Raw genomic sequence first — 17,683 nt, 5'->3', positions numbered from 1 at the left:
TTGGCGTCCTTGCTTCTTCGGGCTTACAGACATCACGGACACCTGGCTTTCTTCCTGTCTGCCCACTTGTCTCAGCCTCCTTCGGAGTGCCCCCTCGCTCCCTAAACTCTGAATGTTGAGTCCCTGAGTGCTTGGACCTCTTCTCTAAGTTCTATCTACACCCACTCCCTTGGTGATCTCATCCAGCTTCTTGGCTTTTAGACCATACATTTACTGATGACTTCTAAATTTCTGTCTCCAGCCCAAACCTCTCTCTTAAACCCCAGGCTCGTATCCAACAATCTACTTGAAATCTCCACTAAAGTCTAATAAGCGTCTCAATCTTAACATGTCCATAACTAAGCTCCTTATATTCCCCTCCAACCTGCCCCGTCAGGTTCCCCTGTCTCAAGCAATAGCAGCTTCATTCTTGCAGTTGCTCAGGCCAAAAACCTTGGTACCATTAACTCCTCTCTTTCTCCTGCCCACACCCGTTAGCAAGTCCCAGCCATCCTACCTTTCAAAAATAGCCAGCATGCCACTTCTCACCACCTCCACTGCCATCACTCAAGTCCAAGCCACAATATCATGTCACATTTAGGTTACTGCCAGTAGCTTCCTAAGGGGTTTTCCTTCTTGCTCTACCTTTGTTCTCCTCATTTTCCACACAGCAGTTGGAGTGATTTTGTTAAAACTTAAGTCACACCATATTATTCTTCTGCTTAAAACTTTCCCAAGGCATCTCCTCTCACTCAGTGTCCTTACTAGGACCTCTAAGTCCTGCAGGATCTGGTCCCCATTGCGTCTCTGATTTCTCTCCTACTCTGCTCCCTTTTTCCACTCCACCCATTCCTGTCTCCCTGTGGTTCCTGAACGCACCAGGCTTGCCCCCAGCAGGACCACCAGTAGGGCCTGTGTGGCTTGCTCTCTCATTTTCTTTAGGGCTTTACTCCAAAGACACCTCAGTGAGGCCTTCCTGGCCTAGCTCCCAACACCCACCTCCCTTGTATCACAACACTTTTCATCCATGTTACTTTTTCTCTTTAGCACCTACCGCTATCTAATAAACGATGTACAGTCGTCCCTCCGTGTCTGTGGGGGATTGGTTCCGGCACCCGCCTCGCATACCAAAATTTGCCGATGCTCAAGTCCTATAGTGGGTGCTCCGTATTTGCAGATGCAGAACCCGAGGAAATCGAGGGCTCACTGCATATTTATTGAAAAAAAATCCACCTATAAGTGGACCTGCACAGTTCAAGCCTGTGTTGTTCAATGGCACGAGTTTGGACTCTGTGGGTCCAAGGATACGCGGATGTTTTTCACTAAATACATCCTACAGTACCACACGATCAGTGGTGGTTGATTCCCTGGATGTGTAACCACGGCCGTGGAGGGGCCAACTATGGGACTTGAGCATCCGAGATTTTGGTATCTGCGGTGGGTCCTGGATCCAGTCCCAGGGGATTCGGGGGAACAACTGTATTTTACTTCTTTATCCTTTAAGGATTATCCTTGTCTATTTCCCTCACTAGAATGTAGCTCCATGAGGACAGAGAACTTTAACTTTGTTTTGTTCACTTCAGTATTCCTTCAACAGTGCCTGGCACGTGGAAGGTGCTCCATAAATACTGAATGAACAAGGCATCGGGTGGACCTGAACTCCCCCCCGCACTGCTGGTCTTGCGGGGTCTTGTTTCCCTGACCAGGGATCAAACCAAGGCCACGGCAGTGAAAGCCTGGAGTCCTAACCACTGGACAGCCAGGAAACTCCCAGAGCCGGAACTCAGCTATGAAGCTATACTGCAAATAATTTCCTTTAAAAAAAATACATTTTCTCATTGACTAGAACTTTCCAAAGAACGTTTAGTGATTGTGGTGAAAAAAGTACTCATAATGACTTTAAGAGAATGCCTCGTACCTATGGTTTCACCACTAGTTATGTACTTACTGATTCAACTGACTTTGTCTGATAAGGGTGTTACCTAAATCCTATTTCACTTAGACACCTATGCTTAATGGCACAAGAATGATAACTATTCAGCAGGGTTTTGATAGAAAATGCATACTACTTAGAAAGATGGGAAGTTGGAGGCATTTTTCTCTACAACTTTGCAAGAAACAATATGTATGCTGATTTGCTTTACTGGAATTTAAAATTCTAGCCCAGCATTTATTGAATATTATGTGCCAAGCCTCACGTTTTCACGTTTTCACTTAATCTTCAAAACAATAAATCAGTTACTGTATTTTAAGGTTATACAAGCTTAATGTTAAAATCTGAAGGACAGCAAGAACATTCATTCTAGCAAGAATGCAACTGATTTTTATTTAGGTTTACTAGGTACCAGCACTGGGGCTACAATGGAGAAGACAATGAACCCCTGTTTTGTAGCACATTCTAGTAGGGGTAGAGTCAGGAAAAGTGTAATGTAATTTCAGATTTTGATAAATAAGGAAATAAAGCCAAGGGCTGTGACAAAGGGTATGTGGGCAGAGGGTATGGCTACAGCTTAATAAGCAAGTGGTGGAAAGAGAAGATTGACAAGGCCAGATCATGCAGGGCCTGCCTCGTGAGCCAGTTTAGATGTTACTCTGTGAGCAATGGGAAGTCACTAGATATTTTTAAGTGCGGAAATTATCTGAAATGATTTATGTTTTAGAAACATTCTCTGGGGGCTGTGTGAAGAGGCTGGAGGGAATGAGTGGATGAATGCAGACTGATTTAAGTTATGGCAATAGTCCATACCTTAGCTGCTGATAGCAGCTAGGACTAGGATGGTAGAAGGAGTAAGTGAGTGGAAAGTTTTGGATGCACTTTTGGAGAAAGTCAACAGGATTTAATGGAGGAGAGGAAGAGGAAGGAATTAAGGGGTTAGCTCAAGACTGAGCAGGTGGTGAGCAGCATGTTTTCAAATGAAGAGTTTTCTTGTAATTTCTATAATCTCTCCCTCTCATTCCCAATTTTGTCTCCCCTGGCCCCCATTTGTTTCTACTGTCAAGACTTTCCTTAACTTCTTCTAGTGCCCCCGACAAATTAACTGCTCTTATTTGTATGTCTCACACTTAGAGCATGGGAATTAGAGAGCAAGGCCTTGGATTTAGTCTACCGGGGAACAAATTCCATCCCCTCTATTTACTGTGTGATCTTGGGCAAGTTTCACCTGTAAAATAGGGTATATAATAGTACCCACCTTACAGAGTTGTTGAGAATTTAAATTGGAGCAGCTTTATAGCTTTACATACTCAGCATCTAGCAGATCCTCGATATATTCAAATGTGCAAAGTTGATTTCCTCCCAGATTCTAGGCTGTCAAGATGAGAAGGGCAAGAGCTTGGACATTGTTCAAGCACTAACCCACCTGACAGTATTTAGCCAAGAGACGATTTCCTCCCCTCATTTGCCTAAGAGAATGACATTTCCAAATTCCTTCCTAGAAGTTCTTCCAGCATTCCCCGATTTCCCTAAAACCTTATCTAAAGTTTTTATCTTACCACATGATTTCATAGGGTTTTTCATCTGTGAATTTGTCTTAGACTTTAGGAATATTTTCTGGAAACGTCTACGTATTAATCAGCTATGTTCATAAGATACTTCACATTCAAAAGCTGGTTATCACCGGTTACAGATGCTGAAAACTGAACTTAATAACAAGTGGTGAGTTTAGCTATGGTCCCTGCATATCACTTTGGGCCCAACTCTAATTCACTATAGATTTTTCCTAGGTAAATTCTCATGTAGTCAACTCCAAACATAGCAGGTAAGAGGATTTTCAGCCCAGGTTAATAAGCATCAATGGGAGTGGCAGATCACATTCATATCTAAGTCAAAGAATAACCCTGACCTCAAAATTATGCATATTGTTTAGACCCTAGTCAAATAAGAATAATCCTCCCAAATTTCATTGCCTCTTTAGTTAAGTAGGAAAGAGTTACCTACCTTTTAGGAATAAGAGAATACATGTCAAGTATTAACAGACCATGGTATACTGAGACAAGCTTGGTACATTGACCAGACATCTGTGTGCCTGCTTTGAGTGCCAAGTTCATCTATTTTGTATCAAACATACTTCAATTGGCTCTTAGTAGCTTAAACTGCAGTGAACATATGCTCCTGCCAATACTCCAAGTAATACTAGTGCCTGCCTATAGAAGCCTATACAAACGATCACACTAAAACTAGGATACCATGTCAACAAACTAGAAACAGGCTCTCAAAAAATCTCATATTTCTCACATTGATTTTATAATGACCTAAAATCTAAAAATGAAGTTACTGCTAAAAAGGAGCTTAACACCAATGTTTATAAGCCCAATGTTATATCTTATTGACATGAATTAGTTCATCTCAGTTCACTTCCAGAGCAGCTTCGCTCATATGCTACAACTAATGTCAGAGTTCCCTGTGCTATACTGTAGGTTCTCATTAGTTATCTATTTTATACAGAGTATCAATAGTGTATATGTGTCAATCCCAATCTCCCAATTCATCCCACCCACCTTCCCCCTTGGTATCCATACATTTGTTCTCTACATCTGTGTCTCTATTTCTGCTTTGTAAATAAGATCGTCTATACCAATTTTTTCAGATTCCACATATATGCGTTAATATACAGTATTTGTTTTTCTCTTTCTTACTTCACTCTGTATGACAGTCTCTAGGTCCATCCACGTCTCTACAAATGACCCAATTTCGTTCCTTTTTATGGCTGAGTAATGTTCCATTGAATATATGTACCACATCTGCTTTATCCATTCCTCTGTTGGTGGACATTTAGGTTGTTTCCATGTCCTGGCTGTTGTAAACGGTGCTGCAAGGAACACTGGGGGAGCATGTGTCTTTCTGTTTTTGTTTTGATTTTAAATTAATTAATTAATTTTTGGCTGCGTTGGGTCTTCGTTGCTGCACATGGTATTTTCTCTAGTTGCAGCAAGCAGGGACTACTCTGTTGCGGTGCGCGGGCTTCTCATTGCAGCGGCTTCTCTTGTGGAGCACGGGCTCTAGGCACACAGGCTCTAGAGCGCAGGCTTAATAGTTGTGGCGCACGGGCTTTGTTGCTCCGCAGCATGTGGAATCTTCCCCAACCAGGGCTCGAACCCATGTCCCAATCAGGCGGATTCTTAGCCACTGCGCCACCAGGGAAGCCCCTTGTTTTGAATTTTATTTTTTACACAGCGGGTTCTTGTTATCTATTTTATACCTATTAGTGTATATATGTCAATCCCAATCTCCCATTCATCACACCACCACCCCCTCACCCCCTGCTTTCCCCCCTTGGTGTCCATACGTTTGTTCTCTACATTTGTGTCTCTATTTCTACCTTGCAAACCGGTTCATCTGTACCATTTTTCTAGATTCCACATATACGCGTTAATATATGATGTTTTCCTCTTTCTGACTTACTCTGTATGACAGTCTCTAGGTCCATCCATGCCTCTACAAATGACCCAATTTCGTTCCTTTTTGTGGCTAATATTCTGTTGTACATATGTACACCTTCTTTATCCATTCGTCTGTCCATGGGCATTTAGGTTGCTTCCATGACCCGGCTATTGTAAACAGTGCTGCAGTGTACATTGTGGTACATGACTCTTAATAAATTTATTTATTCATTTATTTAATTTTTGGCTGAATTGGGTCTTCGCTGCTGCACGTGGGCTTTCTCTAGTTGCAGTGAGCAGGGGCTACTCTTTGTTGCGGGGCACAGGCTTCTCATTGTGGTGGCTTCTCTTGCTACAGAGCACAGGCTCTAGGCGCGCGGGCTTCAGTAGTTGTGGCTTGCGGGCTCTAGAGCACAGGCTCAGTAGTTGTGGCACACAGGCCTAGTTGCTCCGCGGCATGTGGGATCTTCCCGGACCAGGGCTCGAACCCGTGTCCCCTGCATTGGCAGATGGATTCTTAACCACTGCACCACCAGGGAACCCCCATGACTCTTTGAATTTCGGTTTTCTCAGGGTATATGCCCAGTACTGGGATTGCTGGGTCGTATGGTAGTTCTACTTTCGGTTTTCTTAAGGCACCTCCACCGTGTTCTCCATAGTGGCTGTATCAATTTACATTCCCACCAACAGTGCAAGAGGGTTCCCTTTTCTCCACACCCTCTCCAGCATTTATTGTTTGTAGACAATTTTTTAATGATGGCCATTCTGACTGGTGTGAGATACCTCATTGTAGTTTTGATTTGCATTTCTCTAATAAGAAATGTTGTAAGTCTTAAAAGGTTCACCATCCTCATTTCACATTAATCACCCCAATGCTAAATAAAACAGTGGTAAGAATGAACTATAGGTGCTTGATTAATAACTTCAAGGTTAATATACAATATCTTAAAATAGCCAGCTTTCTGATGCACTAATTTTTGAGCTGGACTGTTACATTTGCAGTTAAATTACCATTAAATATTCAAAGTTTAATAACAGAGATTATGTTTATAAATGTACTTTCACTGCTTATACAGACTTAACTATTTTCATGTGATTCTACTGGCCAGCTAGGTTTGGGAATTGCTGGTTAGAAGTACACATATCCATAGTCAAACTCTGGTTTTGGAAAATAGATATACCATCTTCAAATTTTTAAAAATTTGGAGGAAAGCCATTAGCTCCAGTTTCCTTCCCATACAAAGCTTATACTTTCCTCCTCTCTCAACAGTTTCAGATAAAAAGTGACAAAACACTTGATACTAAAATTATTCTGAATATGGAAATTTCAAGTAAGTTAATTGTACAGATAAGGGTGATAGTAAAGACCAAAAGCAGGTATAGTTTAATGTATTTTAATAGCAAACTTACAGGAACAGCACAGAAGACAGACAACATTAAAAACATGTACTTGCATATAGGACAACTCAGTTAGAAAAGTATAGTGAATGGATGGAATCTACTGTATGATAAAAATGCTACAAACACCATTTAGTTGCAGTCAATAAGAAATTTACTTGTTTTAAAAAAATCCAAATGCTGGCATTGTCCAGAAAAATTTAACAGGTTTATTTATAATTGTTATAAAGTTGAACTGCTGAAACTTGTTCACTGAAACATTTTGACTTGCATTAATGCTTTATGTCCCCGCATTTATATTAAAAATTCACACACAAATGAAAATGGAAAAACTGCCAATACCTGATTTCTGTCCCCCATTTTTCCACCTGCAATCATATACTTAGGTACCTTTTGACCCCACAGGAAAAAAAAAAAAATCTAACGTTCAGAACTACCAATAACAGGAAGAGAATTTTTTTTTTTTTTTTTTTTTTTAAAGAATGAAATGTTTCCCATCATAGTGGATTCTTAAGCACGTTCTCCACGTATGCGGCGCGCTAGCTGGATGTCTTTTGGCATAATCGTTACACGTTTGGCATGGATAGCACACAGGTTGGTGTCTTCAAAAAGGCCAACCAGATAGGCCTCACTTGCCTCCTACAACAGGAATAAAGAAAAAAATAATCAATATTATCAATAGTTAAGTTATATCTGTATCAGTTAAAAAGATGAGGTTTTTGAGCCCTTTAAAAACCTACTTCAGAAGATGTTGACTATTTAATCAAATGCTTACATTTTAAAATCTGAGCAACGAGGCTGAAAGGCAGCTTATGAAAGTGAAAACTCAAGTCTTTATCAAATAATACAAGTCAAATAATTTCACTACTAAAAAAGTTTAATTTTTTTAATGTTATATGTGATTTTTAGTTAACTGAAATGTGTCTTGAGTAAAACAAAAAATCCAACTTAAATTCTAACATTCATTCTCATCCTCAGAAAGATAAATAGAATCATGTATCTAATCCAAAGTAATATACTCTCCTACCTGCTGTGTCCTCCTTTTTCTGAATCTTACTCACACTTCATTTTATCTGTTTGACCACTGGTTTCCATCATATGGTCCTCATCTACCTTTCCTTTAACACCTCAGTTTTACCACTAGAGTGCTACTGGGTCCCAGAACACACCAGATTTGTGTCTTACTTACGTACATTGACCTATTTTGCTGAGATATGCCCCCATGTCCCCCACTAACTGTACCTTCCTCTATGCACCCCTATCTGTAATGGCATTTTTGCTACCTCCCAGCATTAACATTGATCCCTCTGGTTTTTCTCATTATACTCTTAAGACTTTTCTGAAGGCATCTTCTTATCCCTACTTTCACTCAAAAACTGGTAGCTACGTGAATCATTCACCAACACTTGGCATGTAAAGAGGAAAAAAGGGGAGCTTCTACTTATAATTAACTCTTAAACTGTTAGTACATCTTACAGCTGTCTGAAAAGCTGAAGAATCCTTTAGTCTAGGTTAAAACATCTGATTACTCATTTTGAAATGAACCTACTGTTCTACCAGTCCAGTCATCAGTCCAACTGTTTTAGTAGATTAGGAACACACTAAATGAAAGACGTTATTTGGCTTCTCTATAAGCAAGTTATCTCTCTGTTCGAGATACATTTAGGGGAAAAAAACAGATTTTTGTAACTGCTATTTTTGTCCTAATTAAAAAAATTATTTCCATTTTGGAAACTTTAGGTAATAAAACTAAAAGAGAAATACACAGAATACTTGAGCAATTCAAGCCCCACAATACTACATAACACACAAGATACAGAGATGGGAAGAACCAGATTTGCTTTTTACAAACATTTTGACTTTGCCAATAAAACTTGAGATTCTGCTTTTAAAAGCACTAACACAGCAACAATTAATTCAAATGGTTTAACGTTAGTCCATCTTATGAAAAAAATTATTTCCTACATTTATATCTTCATTCTTTTTAGCCTAATCTCTCTCTTCTATAAAAATGTTTCACCCAAAGTTTACTATCCCTACATGTCTTTCTGCAGCATTTGTTATCAAGAGCTAAGTCTTATTTCCCTACCCTTTATGGACTACCTAAGATTATTCCATGAAGGAGAAAGCAAACACTCCTCCTGCCCCTGGTTCCCAGGTGCAGGTAACTTTGAACTCCTAATTCCTTGGCAATCACATTGGCCTTGTACACTAGCCATCTTTTAATGCCCTTAAAGTACTTAACATAGATCTTGAACCCTAACTGAAATGTGCACTTTTCTTTTTTTTTTTTTTTCTTGGCCGGGATATGTGGCTTGCGGGACAGTTCCCTGACCAGGGACTGAATGCGGCTCCTCGGCTGTGAAAGCGCGAAGTCCTAACCGCTGGACCACAAGGGAATTCCCGAAATTTGCATCTTTTCTATGCAGTTAGTTCCGTGTATCTTACCTATTCCAAAGAATATATTAAAAGCAAAAGTCCTTAATGTTCAGGGATTAATTCTTGGGATACTCTAGAAATGGGTAAAAAATTTAGGAAACACAACATACTGTAGCCTACCTACTCTTACGGGTTCACAACACACATCAAATACGAGGACTGAAGTTCCTCAAGAAAGAAACTAGTTTCTTTTTTGTTTCACCCAGCATATCTCAGGATTATGGAAATCTAGAAGGCTTCTGCAAAACACAGCACTATGAGCTGCTATATGGACAAGCCAACAGGTCCTGCAATTCTGAGACCATTTAAGAGTGGAATAATGATCTACTGGCTCCCCTAGTACTACTCAAATGTGGCATGTGGCAGCTGAGCCTCTCACTGCCATCTTACAACCTGGCTATAGGTTTTATAGAGTTGTGTCTGGTCAGCTCTGGGAGAAGAGTCAATACTCATAGGGAATTTAACCATGACTCATATATTTCTAATTCTATTGCCAATGTCCCAAAGTCTCCTAAACATTAAGGCTATGATGGGAATTAAAGACTGACACATTAATTTATAGCGTAATGAACGTAATTTTGAGATAACAGCAAAATAAAAAATATCTTATAACTGGAAGGAAATGTTAATTTACAACATTTTGAGTATATTCACTATCTGACTCTTCCACCACTTCAAACCACCAATGTCCATTTTTAACACGATACCTTAGTTCAAACTCTCAGACATTAGGGGCAAAGGCTAAATTTCAAGTTAGCTAATTCTTGATTATCTATGTCAAACCTAGACTAAATTCTCTCCCATCCTCACTGGACTACCTCCCCTCCTCATTTAGTTGTATTAGAAAAGTTGTAAACTGTGTAATTCTAAAGGCAAAAACAGTAACTTTTGGAATTCTATTTCAACTGCTCTCTTCTACTGCCCTATTTCCATTAGCAAATTCTCCATCTCTGTATCTTTAAGAGAACTGATGTATAAAAAAACCCACAGGGCTTCCCTGGTGGCGGAGTGGTTGAGAGTCCACCTGCCGATGCAGGGGACACGGGTTCGTGCCCCGGTCCGGGAGGATCCCACGTGCCGCGGAGCGGCTGGGCCCGTGAGCCATGGCCGCTGAGCCTGCGCATCCGGAGCCTGTGCTCCGCAACGGGAGAGGCCACAACAGTGAGAGGCCCGCATACCACAAAAACAAACAAACAAACAAAAAAACAAAAACAAAAACAAAAATAAACTTCTAACAAAGATTACTCTTCCAATAAAGAACTACCCAATGCAAGAGTACAGGCAGCAGAATTGAACATTTTGCTCAAAAACAATACAACCACACTTACTGACAAATATAAAACACACACCTTAGTAACAGCAACGTGGAAGCTTATACACGAATTTTAAAAGGACAATAGTCTTTTACTCAGACTGTTTAGTAATCAATTTACAAATCTCTATCATTGACACTTAAGCTCAACAATGTTGGACTTTCAAGTATAGTGTGTTCTTCAAGCATAGCCCTGCTAACTGTAACTACAAAACAAAACTGGCAGCTTTAGATCAATGCTTGAGGATATCAATATTTCTATATTTAAAATTAGTGGGGAAAATGTGATTAGCAATTGTAGTAATAAACAAAATGGGATCTAAAGATAGTCAATGATTAAAACAGAAAATAAAGGTTTTAAATAACAGCACTGCAAGATTTTAGTAGTTTGAAATTTCAGTAATTTCAATTCATTGAGAATTTAATGGATGCCTACTCCTGGAATTCACCAATGAAATGAAGTTCAGACTAACCATAGAAACAGCTCAACCAATTACACTTCAGGGTAGAATCCACCTATCAAATCTTCCTCACACATAAAGGAAAAGCTTGGCAACAGCAGCCTTGAAAAATCCTCCAATGGAGTGTATGTAGATTCTGGACCCTCCCCCAAAAGAGATTCTGATTCGGGTCTGTGGAGGTGCCTAGCAATCTGCAATTTTAATCACCTCTAACCCCACGTTCTGAAGGAGGTGGCAGTCTTACCATACTTTGAGTTACAATGATCTAACGAATGCCAAACTCGTTAACATTATAGGTTACTTAAGTGATTGATGTTAATTATATCCACATACCTAATCAAATATCGTACTTGTGGGCATTTCAAGTTTTAATCTTGGCACAAACCACCAGTATTTCAAATATATAATAACCACAGCTAAAACAGTACTTCTCAAAGTTCTGACACACTGGAGCTAAGATTAAATTCACTATGTTTCCCATTTAAGTGGAAATCCATACATAATCCCCTTTAGCAAACTACAAGTCTTCCAATTTCTCTTTACAAGTCTAGTATCTTTTTCTCCTTATCATCAACCTAATCCTAACTACCACTCATGCTTCTTTTACCTCAATGCACAATTCTTTTATGCTGCCTGTTCCCATCCCAGATATTATGTTCTCTCCACTTACAACTGCCTCTTCAGGCCCAGGAAGCCATTTATTCTAACATTCCTTTTATATCAGTCACTGTTTGAAACTAATTACCAATACAGACCTTTAGCCCCATGACTTCTTGATGTCCTGCAGCAACTGTAAGCCAAACCAGAAGGTTTTTTTCCCTTTAAACACTGCAACGTCTAAAATTTTAAAATCCTATGTCTGCTTGTATGACCTTGAGCAACTTAACCTTTCTGACATCTTAACAGTGAAATAGATAAGACCTACCTCATCTGCTTGTGATGATTAAATTTAACAAGCATATGCAAAGATTTAGAATTGTTCTTGGTACAAAGCAGGAACGGCCAACTCTTAGAGCCTTTCCCACCCGCCGTTTTACCTGCAAAGCACCAATAGCTGCACTCTGGAAGCGGAGATCTGTTTTGAAGTCCTGAGCAATTTCCCGCACCAGACGCTGGAAGGGAAGTTTGCGAATCAGAAGTTCAGTGGACTTCTGATAACGCCTAATTTCACGGAGTGCCACGGTACCAGGCCTTTAAAACAAAACACAATAAAGACATGGTTACCAAATACATAAAAAACATAAAAGAGTGGTCATCAGCTTTCAAAAGACGCAGTCACTTTTCAAAAAATAAATCACCCAACTATTCTTCAGCTTCTGTATCAAATTTCACTTATTAATTTATGACCTGAATATTCAAGCCTGTTAAGAGTAACACAACAGTACCTTTAAAGCAAAAAGCATGATATTAAAGTAGATTCCTGGCAGGCGGGTTTAATCAAAGTCCCCTTTATTTTCTTCCTCTTTAACATATATATCACTAACTTGTTATAATTACAACTTGGGAAAGTACTAGGCCACAAATAAAGAGGTCAAAATTGTTCAGACTCTTCTCAATTTGGCAGCACTCTCCTTCCCACTGGCACCCCCAATTTTTCTAAAAGACCTACCAGCACAACCCAATGAGTTTCCTTTAAAAAATACACGTATGGCATTTAAGTTTGATTTCCCAGAATACCTTTGAATACTGCACATCCCTCATGAATGATTAAATGTGAATACTCTTTTATGGTATCTTCCATATGGAAGTTTTCTTTCTTTCTTTTTAAAACTAATTTTAAGCAAGAAATTCACCTCAATTCTGACTTATTTCTTCCACTTTTATTTTAGGCTAACTGTAAAATCATTTGCAGAGGGCACCTAAATACAGACAACTTCTGCCCTCTAATGGCAGATGCCCTTAACAACACTGCTCAGGGTAGTTCAAACCTGTGCTAACAGAAGGAAATAAACCAATTCAAGTAAATGAAGGACTTACCTAAAACAAAATGACACCCAATCTTGATTAAATTACTTTACCAAGAGAAAGAGTATCCTCAAAAATGTATTTAAAAACAACACTTTACTATTTAAAAAATATACATTACACCTAACAGCTAAATAAAATGTTACCCTATCCCATTAACATTATTAGTGATACAGCTCTCCTTTGGGCTATGGGCAAGATCATGGCTTCAAAATTAAACATGTTCCCAATAAAACCTAACACTAAATTATATATATATATTTTAAAGTATTAGTAAATATTCAAAAGGAAAAATTATCAGTTTCTCTAAAGCAAAAAGTATGATTATACATCTTTTTATTAAATTATATAGATACTGCTTCGGGAGATAGGCTTTGTCCCATTTTTTTCCCTCCTCTTGTTTTAATACCTGTAACGATGAGGTTTCTTCACCCCTCCAGTAGAGGGCGCACTCTTGCGAGCGGCTTTTGTAGCCAGTTGCTTCCTCGGTGCTTTACCACCGGTCGATTTGCGGGCAGTCTGCTTTGTACGAGCCATGGTATAGAGACCTCCTTACTTACCTACCAACATCAAAACACAAAAATCATCATATGCAACTACCAAACATACAAGTTTTCCTGCCACTACCACCGCCCCCCCCAAATCTGGAAATTATGATCAGTATAAAAAAATGTCTGTAATGTTACATAATTTGAAAGTGTGCAGATTACGTCTACCACCCAAATAGGACTTCCTGAAACAAACTGTAGTACTAGAAAATTGTTAGCATTAACACCAATCATCTCTCAAAAATGCCAAATCTGAGCGATAAACGGCAAAACAAAAAGACCCCTAACAGCCTTCGCTTCAGTTTCTTTAATTAAAGTAGAAATTAGAAATGTCTGTAAATATTCGATCCACTAACAAGTCAAAAGAACGAAGCCACAAACCACAGAAAGGTCGAGTCAAATTACAGCAAAAAAGGTTTTGGTCACCCCCCCGCCGCCCCCCCTTTACGTCTGGCAGTTGATAGACTGCTGTAAATATCTGAAAACATTCCTGCTTTTGCATCTCTACAGTTCTGTTGACAAAAAGGCGTCTCAAAAAACAAGAGAGGAACAACAGCTACCACCAGCGAGCATTCCACAAAGCACCGTCCTGGCGTCCAGTCCTCAGAAGCTTCGCAGTGAAATTTTTAAAAAAGTGCCCCGCACCCAGGCTTTAATTAACGCAGGGGACCAGCCGACCAGTCCACCCCAAGCACCACATAAACTTTTGGTTTCGCCTCCTCCGGCCCCTCGGCACAGGGTCCCTCAGCCTGCCCGCCTCGCTCCCAGCGTCTCGCGCAGGCACAAACTCGGCTCCCAGACCAGAACAAAATGGAAACAATCGCAAAACGTATCCGATTCCCTACCAAAGAGACAAAACACCAAATCGCTCGAAAATAGCCCGATCCCCTGCCACGTGCCGCCCTCCAAAATGCAAAAGTTTTTTTTGTGCATTTCAAATGCATCAAGTTTCCGCTTCTCTAAAAAAGGAGAAAAAAACGTTTCTCTTTAAAAAATTTTCCTCGTTTTTTGAAATGGGGAAGAGAGAAACGGGGGAAAAAATATGGTCGGTGACCAGAGAAGAGAGACAAGATGGTGAAGCTTAGCAACAACTGTGGGGAGGCAGCAAAAAGCGAGTTACCCCAGGGTGGGAAGCAGCGGCGATTTCCACCCTTTTCCCGCTCGAAAACTGGGGTCCGGGGTCCGGGGGCGGTAGTTAAGAGGCCCGCGCGGGTCGTGGTGAAGGTCTGGGGTCCCGGGAAGGGGCGGCGGGCGGGATTTCACCGAAAAAAGAGGAGCCAGGGGCGCGGGGAGGGAGAGCAGGCTCGGCGACGCGGCGGTTGCTGCTGTTGGGCTGAGGCGGCGAGAGACTGGGGAGCCGCCGGAGCCGCCGCCGCCTGAGGGGTGAGGGAAACTCGCTCCTCACCTCCATTTCTGGGCCAAAAAGTTTGTGGGCCAAGCCGGAGGGACCGTGGGTCCCCTCACCGTACCGCCGGGGCCCGGCCCGGGGTTGACGGCAACCGGGGCTCGGTTCCGGGGAAGCGGGCAGACGGGGAAACTTACCCCCCTTCTCCTTCGGCTGGAGCTCAGCGAGCTAGAGGCGGCGCTGGCGTCGGAGAGCGACAGCGGCGCGGCGGCGGCAGCGAACACAATTGAAAGATGGCTGACACCGAGGCTATCCCCCAACACACGCCGCCCCGCCCCCGCGCCGCGCGCCAACCAATCACACACAATGGAGGGAAGGCTCGGCCCCGCCCCCGCCCCCTCGCTCGCGCCCCGCCTCCGCCCCTCCCCCCGCGCGCCCGTTTGCTGGCGCGCGCTCGCCCCTCCCCCGCGCGCCGCCCGCTCCCTCCTCCCGGCCGCCTCGCGCAGTGTGTGTACAAACACAAAAGACACGCCGAAGGGCTGCCGGCTCCGGCCGAGATGGCCGCCCGCGCGTCTCTGTTTTAACTCCGGCTCTCCGGCCCCGCACTCCCACCCTGCTCCGTGCGCACACGTCTTGGAACTCGGGAAGCCCGGGTTTGGGGCGCCGAGGGGGAAGTGAGGGGGGAGGGGCGGGCGGGAGGAGGCGCGGTCGGTGAACGCCCGGCCTGCGGGCGTCTCGGGCCGCGGCGGGGAGGGCGAGGGAGGGGGCGCCCCGCTCCGGCGCGGGCCCAGGCGCGCGTCCCCGAGGCGCCCCGGGCGGCGTGGGGGCGGGGAAGAGGGCACCGCCGGCCCGGTCGGTGCACCTCAGTTGAAAACACTACCCAACAGGAAGCTTGCAAATAGCAGCCTAGCGTCCCGCGTCCACTTTTGGATGGGGCTGCTCTAGCTGCTGGCAGGGCTGCCGGACGGCAGTCTTCACGCTCTCTCCGGGCCAGGTGCGGCCGGCCCGCCCGTAGACAACTTTAGTCACTCAACACAGCGGCCCGGGCCGTGGCGGGCCCCGCGGTGCAGGCTGTGGGCGGTCTGCAAGGGCTCTGCCACCTAGGACGCCCGGCCCCGCGCAGGTGGCATCTCCAGGGCCGAGGGGACGGGGCTCGCCTTCTTCCTGGGCCGGGATGCCTGATGCAAGATGGCTGTATTTTGTAAGCCTCTAAAACAATGTGTGGAATACACAGCTAACTGCACCAGAGCCTGACTACCAGTCCTGGCACCTTGTCCTACTAGCAAGTTCGGCCTTTTAACCTTTTCAGTATTCGGTAGAATTGCCAAATACTGGATAGTCAAGTGTTGTAAGCAGCTTCTGCATAGTTTAGATGCGGCGGAAAACGGCAGAAATAAGGAAAACGTGGTTTGGGGATTATCACGTTTATCCATTTTACAATTCTCAGTAGCATAGGAAACAAGACTTCAGGTTCACGTCATCCACGTTGTCAGCTCATTGGCCTTAGAATATCTGTACCGTCCCTAGATGGTTTTGACAGCACTCGCAACTATGTGTGAAGGTTTTCAATAGAAGTGTCATGAAGACATCCCATAGGATAGTGAAGGAGATAAATTTCATAGATGGAGGGCATAACTACTATTGGTAGTCTGAAGATCTTATAAAGCATCTTAGTCATAAACATCATCCTGAAATGGATATATGGAAATCAGATATGAGAGATTATCCTGAAACGGATATATGGAAATCAGATATGAGAGAAGGAGTAGATTTGTCCAAGGACACTTGAGTGATGAACAGACCCAGGAGAAACCAAAAAAAATCCAGGCCTCCTGTTTCATTATTATTTAATGAATGTTAAGTGTCTGTGGTTGCTCTGCAGAATACATGCAATCTGCAAGCGTATCCTAAAAGCACGTATGCAAAAAAGCTTAGGCTGAGCTGACAGCGAAGACTTCATAGAATTCAGGCCAAGAAGAGGTTTCTTTGCTTGTTTTTTGTTTTGTTTTGAGGAAACCAAAATATTTGTTGGGTTTTTTTCCAGTTTTCCAGGAAGGCTGTTATACATCAATTAAATTCATCATATCTTCAAGAAATGTTAAATGACACTGGTAATATTCTCTTTATATGCTAGATTTTAACATAGCTTCTATTTTTTGTCTTCAAAATATTTCTAAGGACAGGAAAGACTATTTTAGGTGAAATACTTCTGATCTTGGATTATCTGAACCGACTCAGCTGTCCGTCTGTAAAATAGGAGTGATATTTATTTGTGTGAAGATAGGCCACAAGTTTTTTCTAGTTGTAGGATCAAGTACGTTTAGCACATAGGTAGGTGCCTGGTTACCTACCTAGTGGCTTCTGGAAATTTTCTCACTGAATATTTATTGGGTGCTTGGCACAGTTCTGGGTGCTGGAAGACAGCAGTGAACAACACAGGCCCTCATGGGGCTTATGATCTCTGGAAGCATTGCTTTGCACAGGGAAGTAGCACTTGGAAGAGGGAAGGAAAGAGGTCCTTTGGACTCCTAAGAGTGGCAAAAACTGTAGCTGAGGGGAGAAGAGGACTTTAGAGTCAGGTGATTGGGGAAGGAAAGCTGTCAGGGCAAAAAGGGATTCTAAAGGGGGTACCAGGGTCAGTCCTGAATTGGCTCTACTTCTAGAACTCTTGGGCTAATAATGGCTTCAAAATTTGGAGTTTAAAAAACAATGGAGGGGGGCTTCCCTGGTGGCGCAGTGGTTGAGAATCCGCCTGCTGATGCAGGGGACACGGGTTCGTGCCCCGGTCCGGGAGGATCCCACATGCCGCGGAGCGGCTGGGCCCGTGAGCCATGGCCGCTGAGCCTGCGCGTCCGGA

At 42.7% G+C, this 17,683-nt stretch overlaps 1 protein-coding gene across 1 annotated transcript; it reads right to left on the bottom strand.

The window, feature by feature from the left end:
- Positions 1-6,736: 6,736 nt before the first annotated feature.
- H3-3A (H3.3 histone A) lies at positions 6,737-15,155 on the bottom strand. The gene is made up of 4 exons (XM_007128065.4): positions 15,024-15,155; positions 13,343-13,493; positions 12,006-12,159; positions 6,737-7,395 (listed from the first exon to the last, which is right to left on the bottom strand). Exons 2-4 carry the CDS (start codon positions 13,468-13,470, stop codon positions 7,267-7,269), a joined length of 411 nt encoding a protein of 136 aa, XP_007128127.1. The 5' UTR covers positions 13,471-13,493; positions 15,024-15,155; the 3' UTR covers positions 6,737-7,266.
- Positions 15,156-17,683: the final 2,528 nt, after the last annotated feature.

This window comes from Physeter macrocephalus, chromosome 4 (genome assembly GCF_002837175.3).
Source record: "Physeter macrocephalus isolate SW-GA chromosome 4, ASM283717v5, whole genome shotgun sequence".
NCBI classification, from domain to species: Eukaryota; Metazoa; Chordata; class Mammalia; order Artiodactyla; family Physeteridae; genus Physeter; species Physeter macrocephalus.
The sequence above is the reverse complement of the archived record's forward strand: the minus strand, read 5'-3'. Positions and strand labels throughout refer to the sequence as shown.

Bases quoted from the DNA above. Each gene is read 5' to 3' on its own strand.
- H3-3A (XM_007128065.4), bottom strand. From the start codon at position 13,470: ATGGCTCGTACAAAGCAGACTGCCCGCAAATCGACCGGTGGTAAAGCA. The intron at 12,160-13,342 runs GTATTAAAACAA...TTTGTTTTAAAG, and splicing joins AAGAAACCTCATCGTTACAG to GCCTGGTACCGTGGCACTCC. The intron at 7,396-12,005 runs GTAAAACGGCGG...TTCCTGTTGTAG, and splicing joins CAGCTATTGGTGCTTTGCAG to GAGGCAAGTGAGGCCTATCT.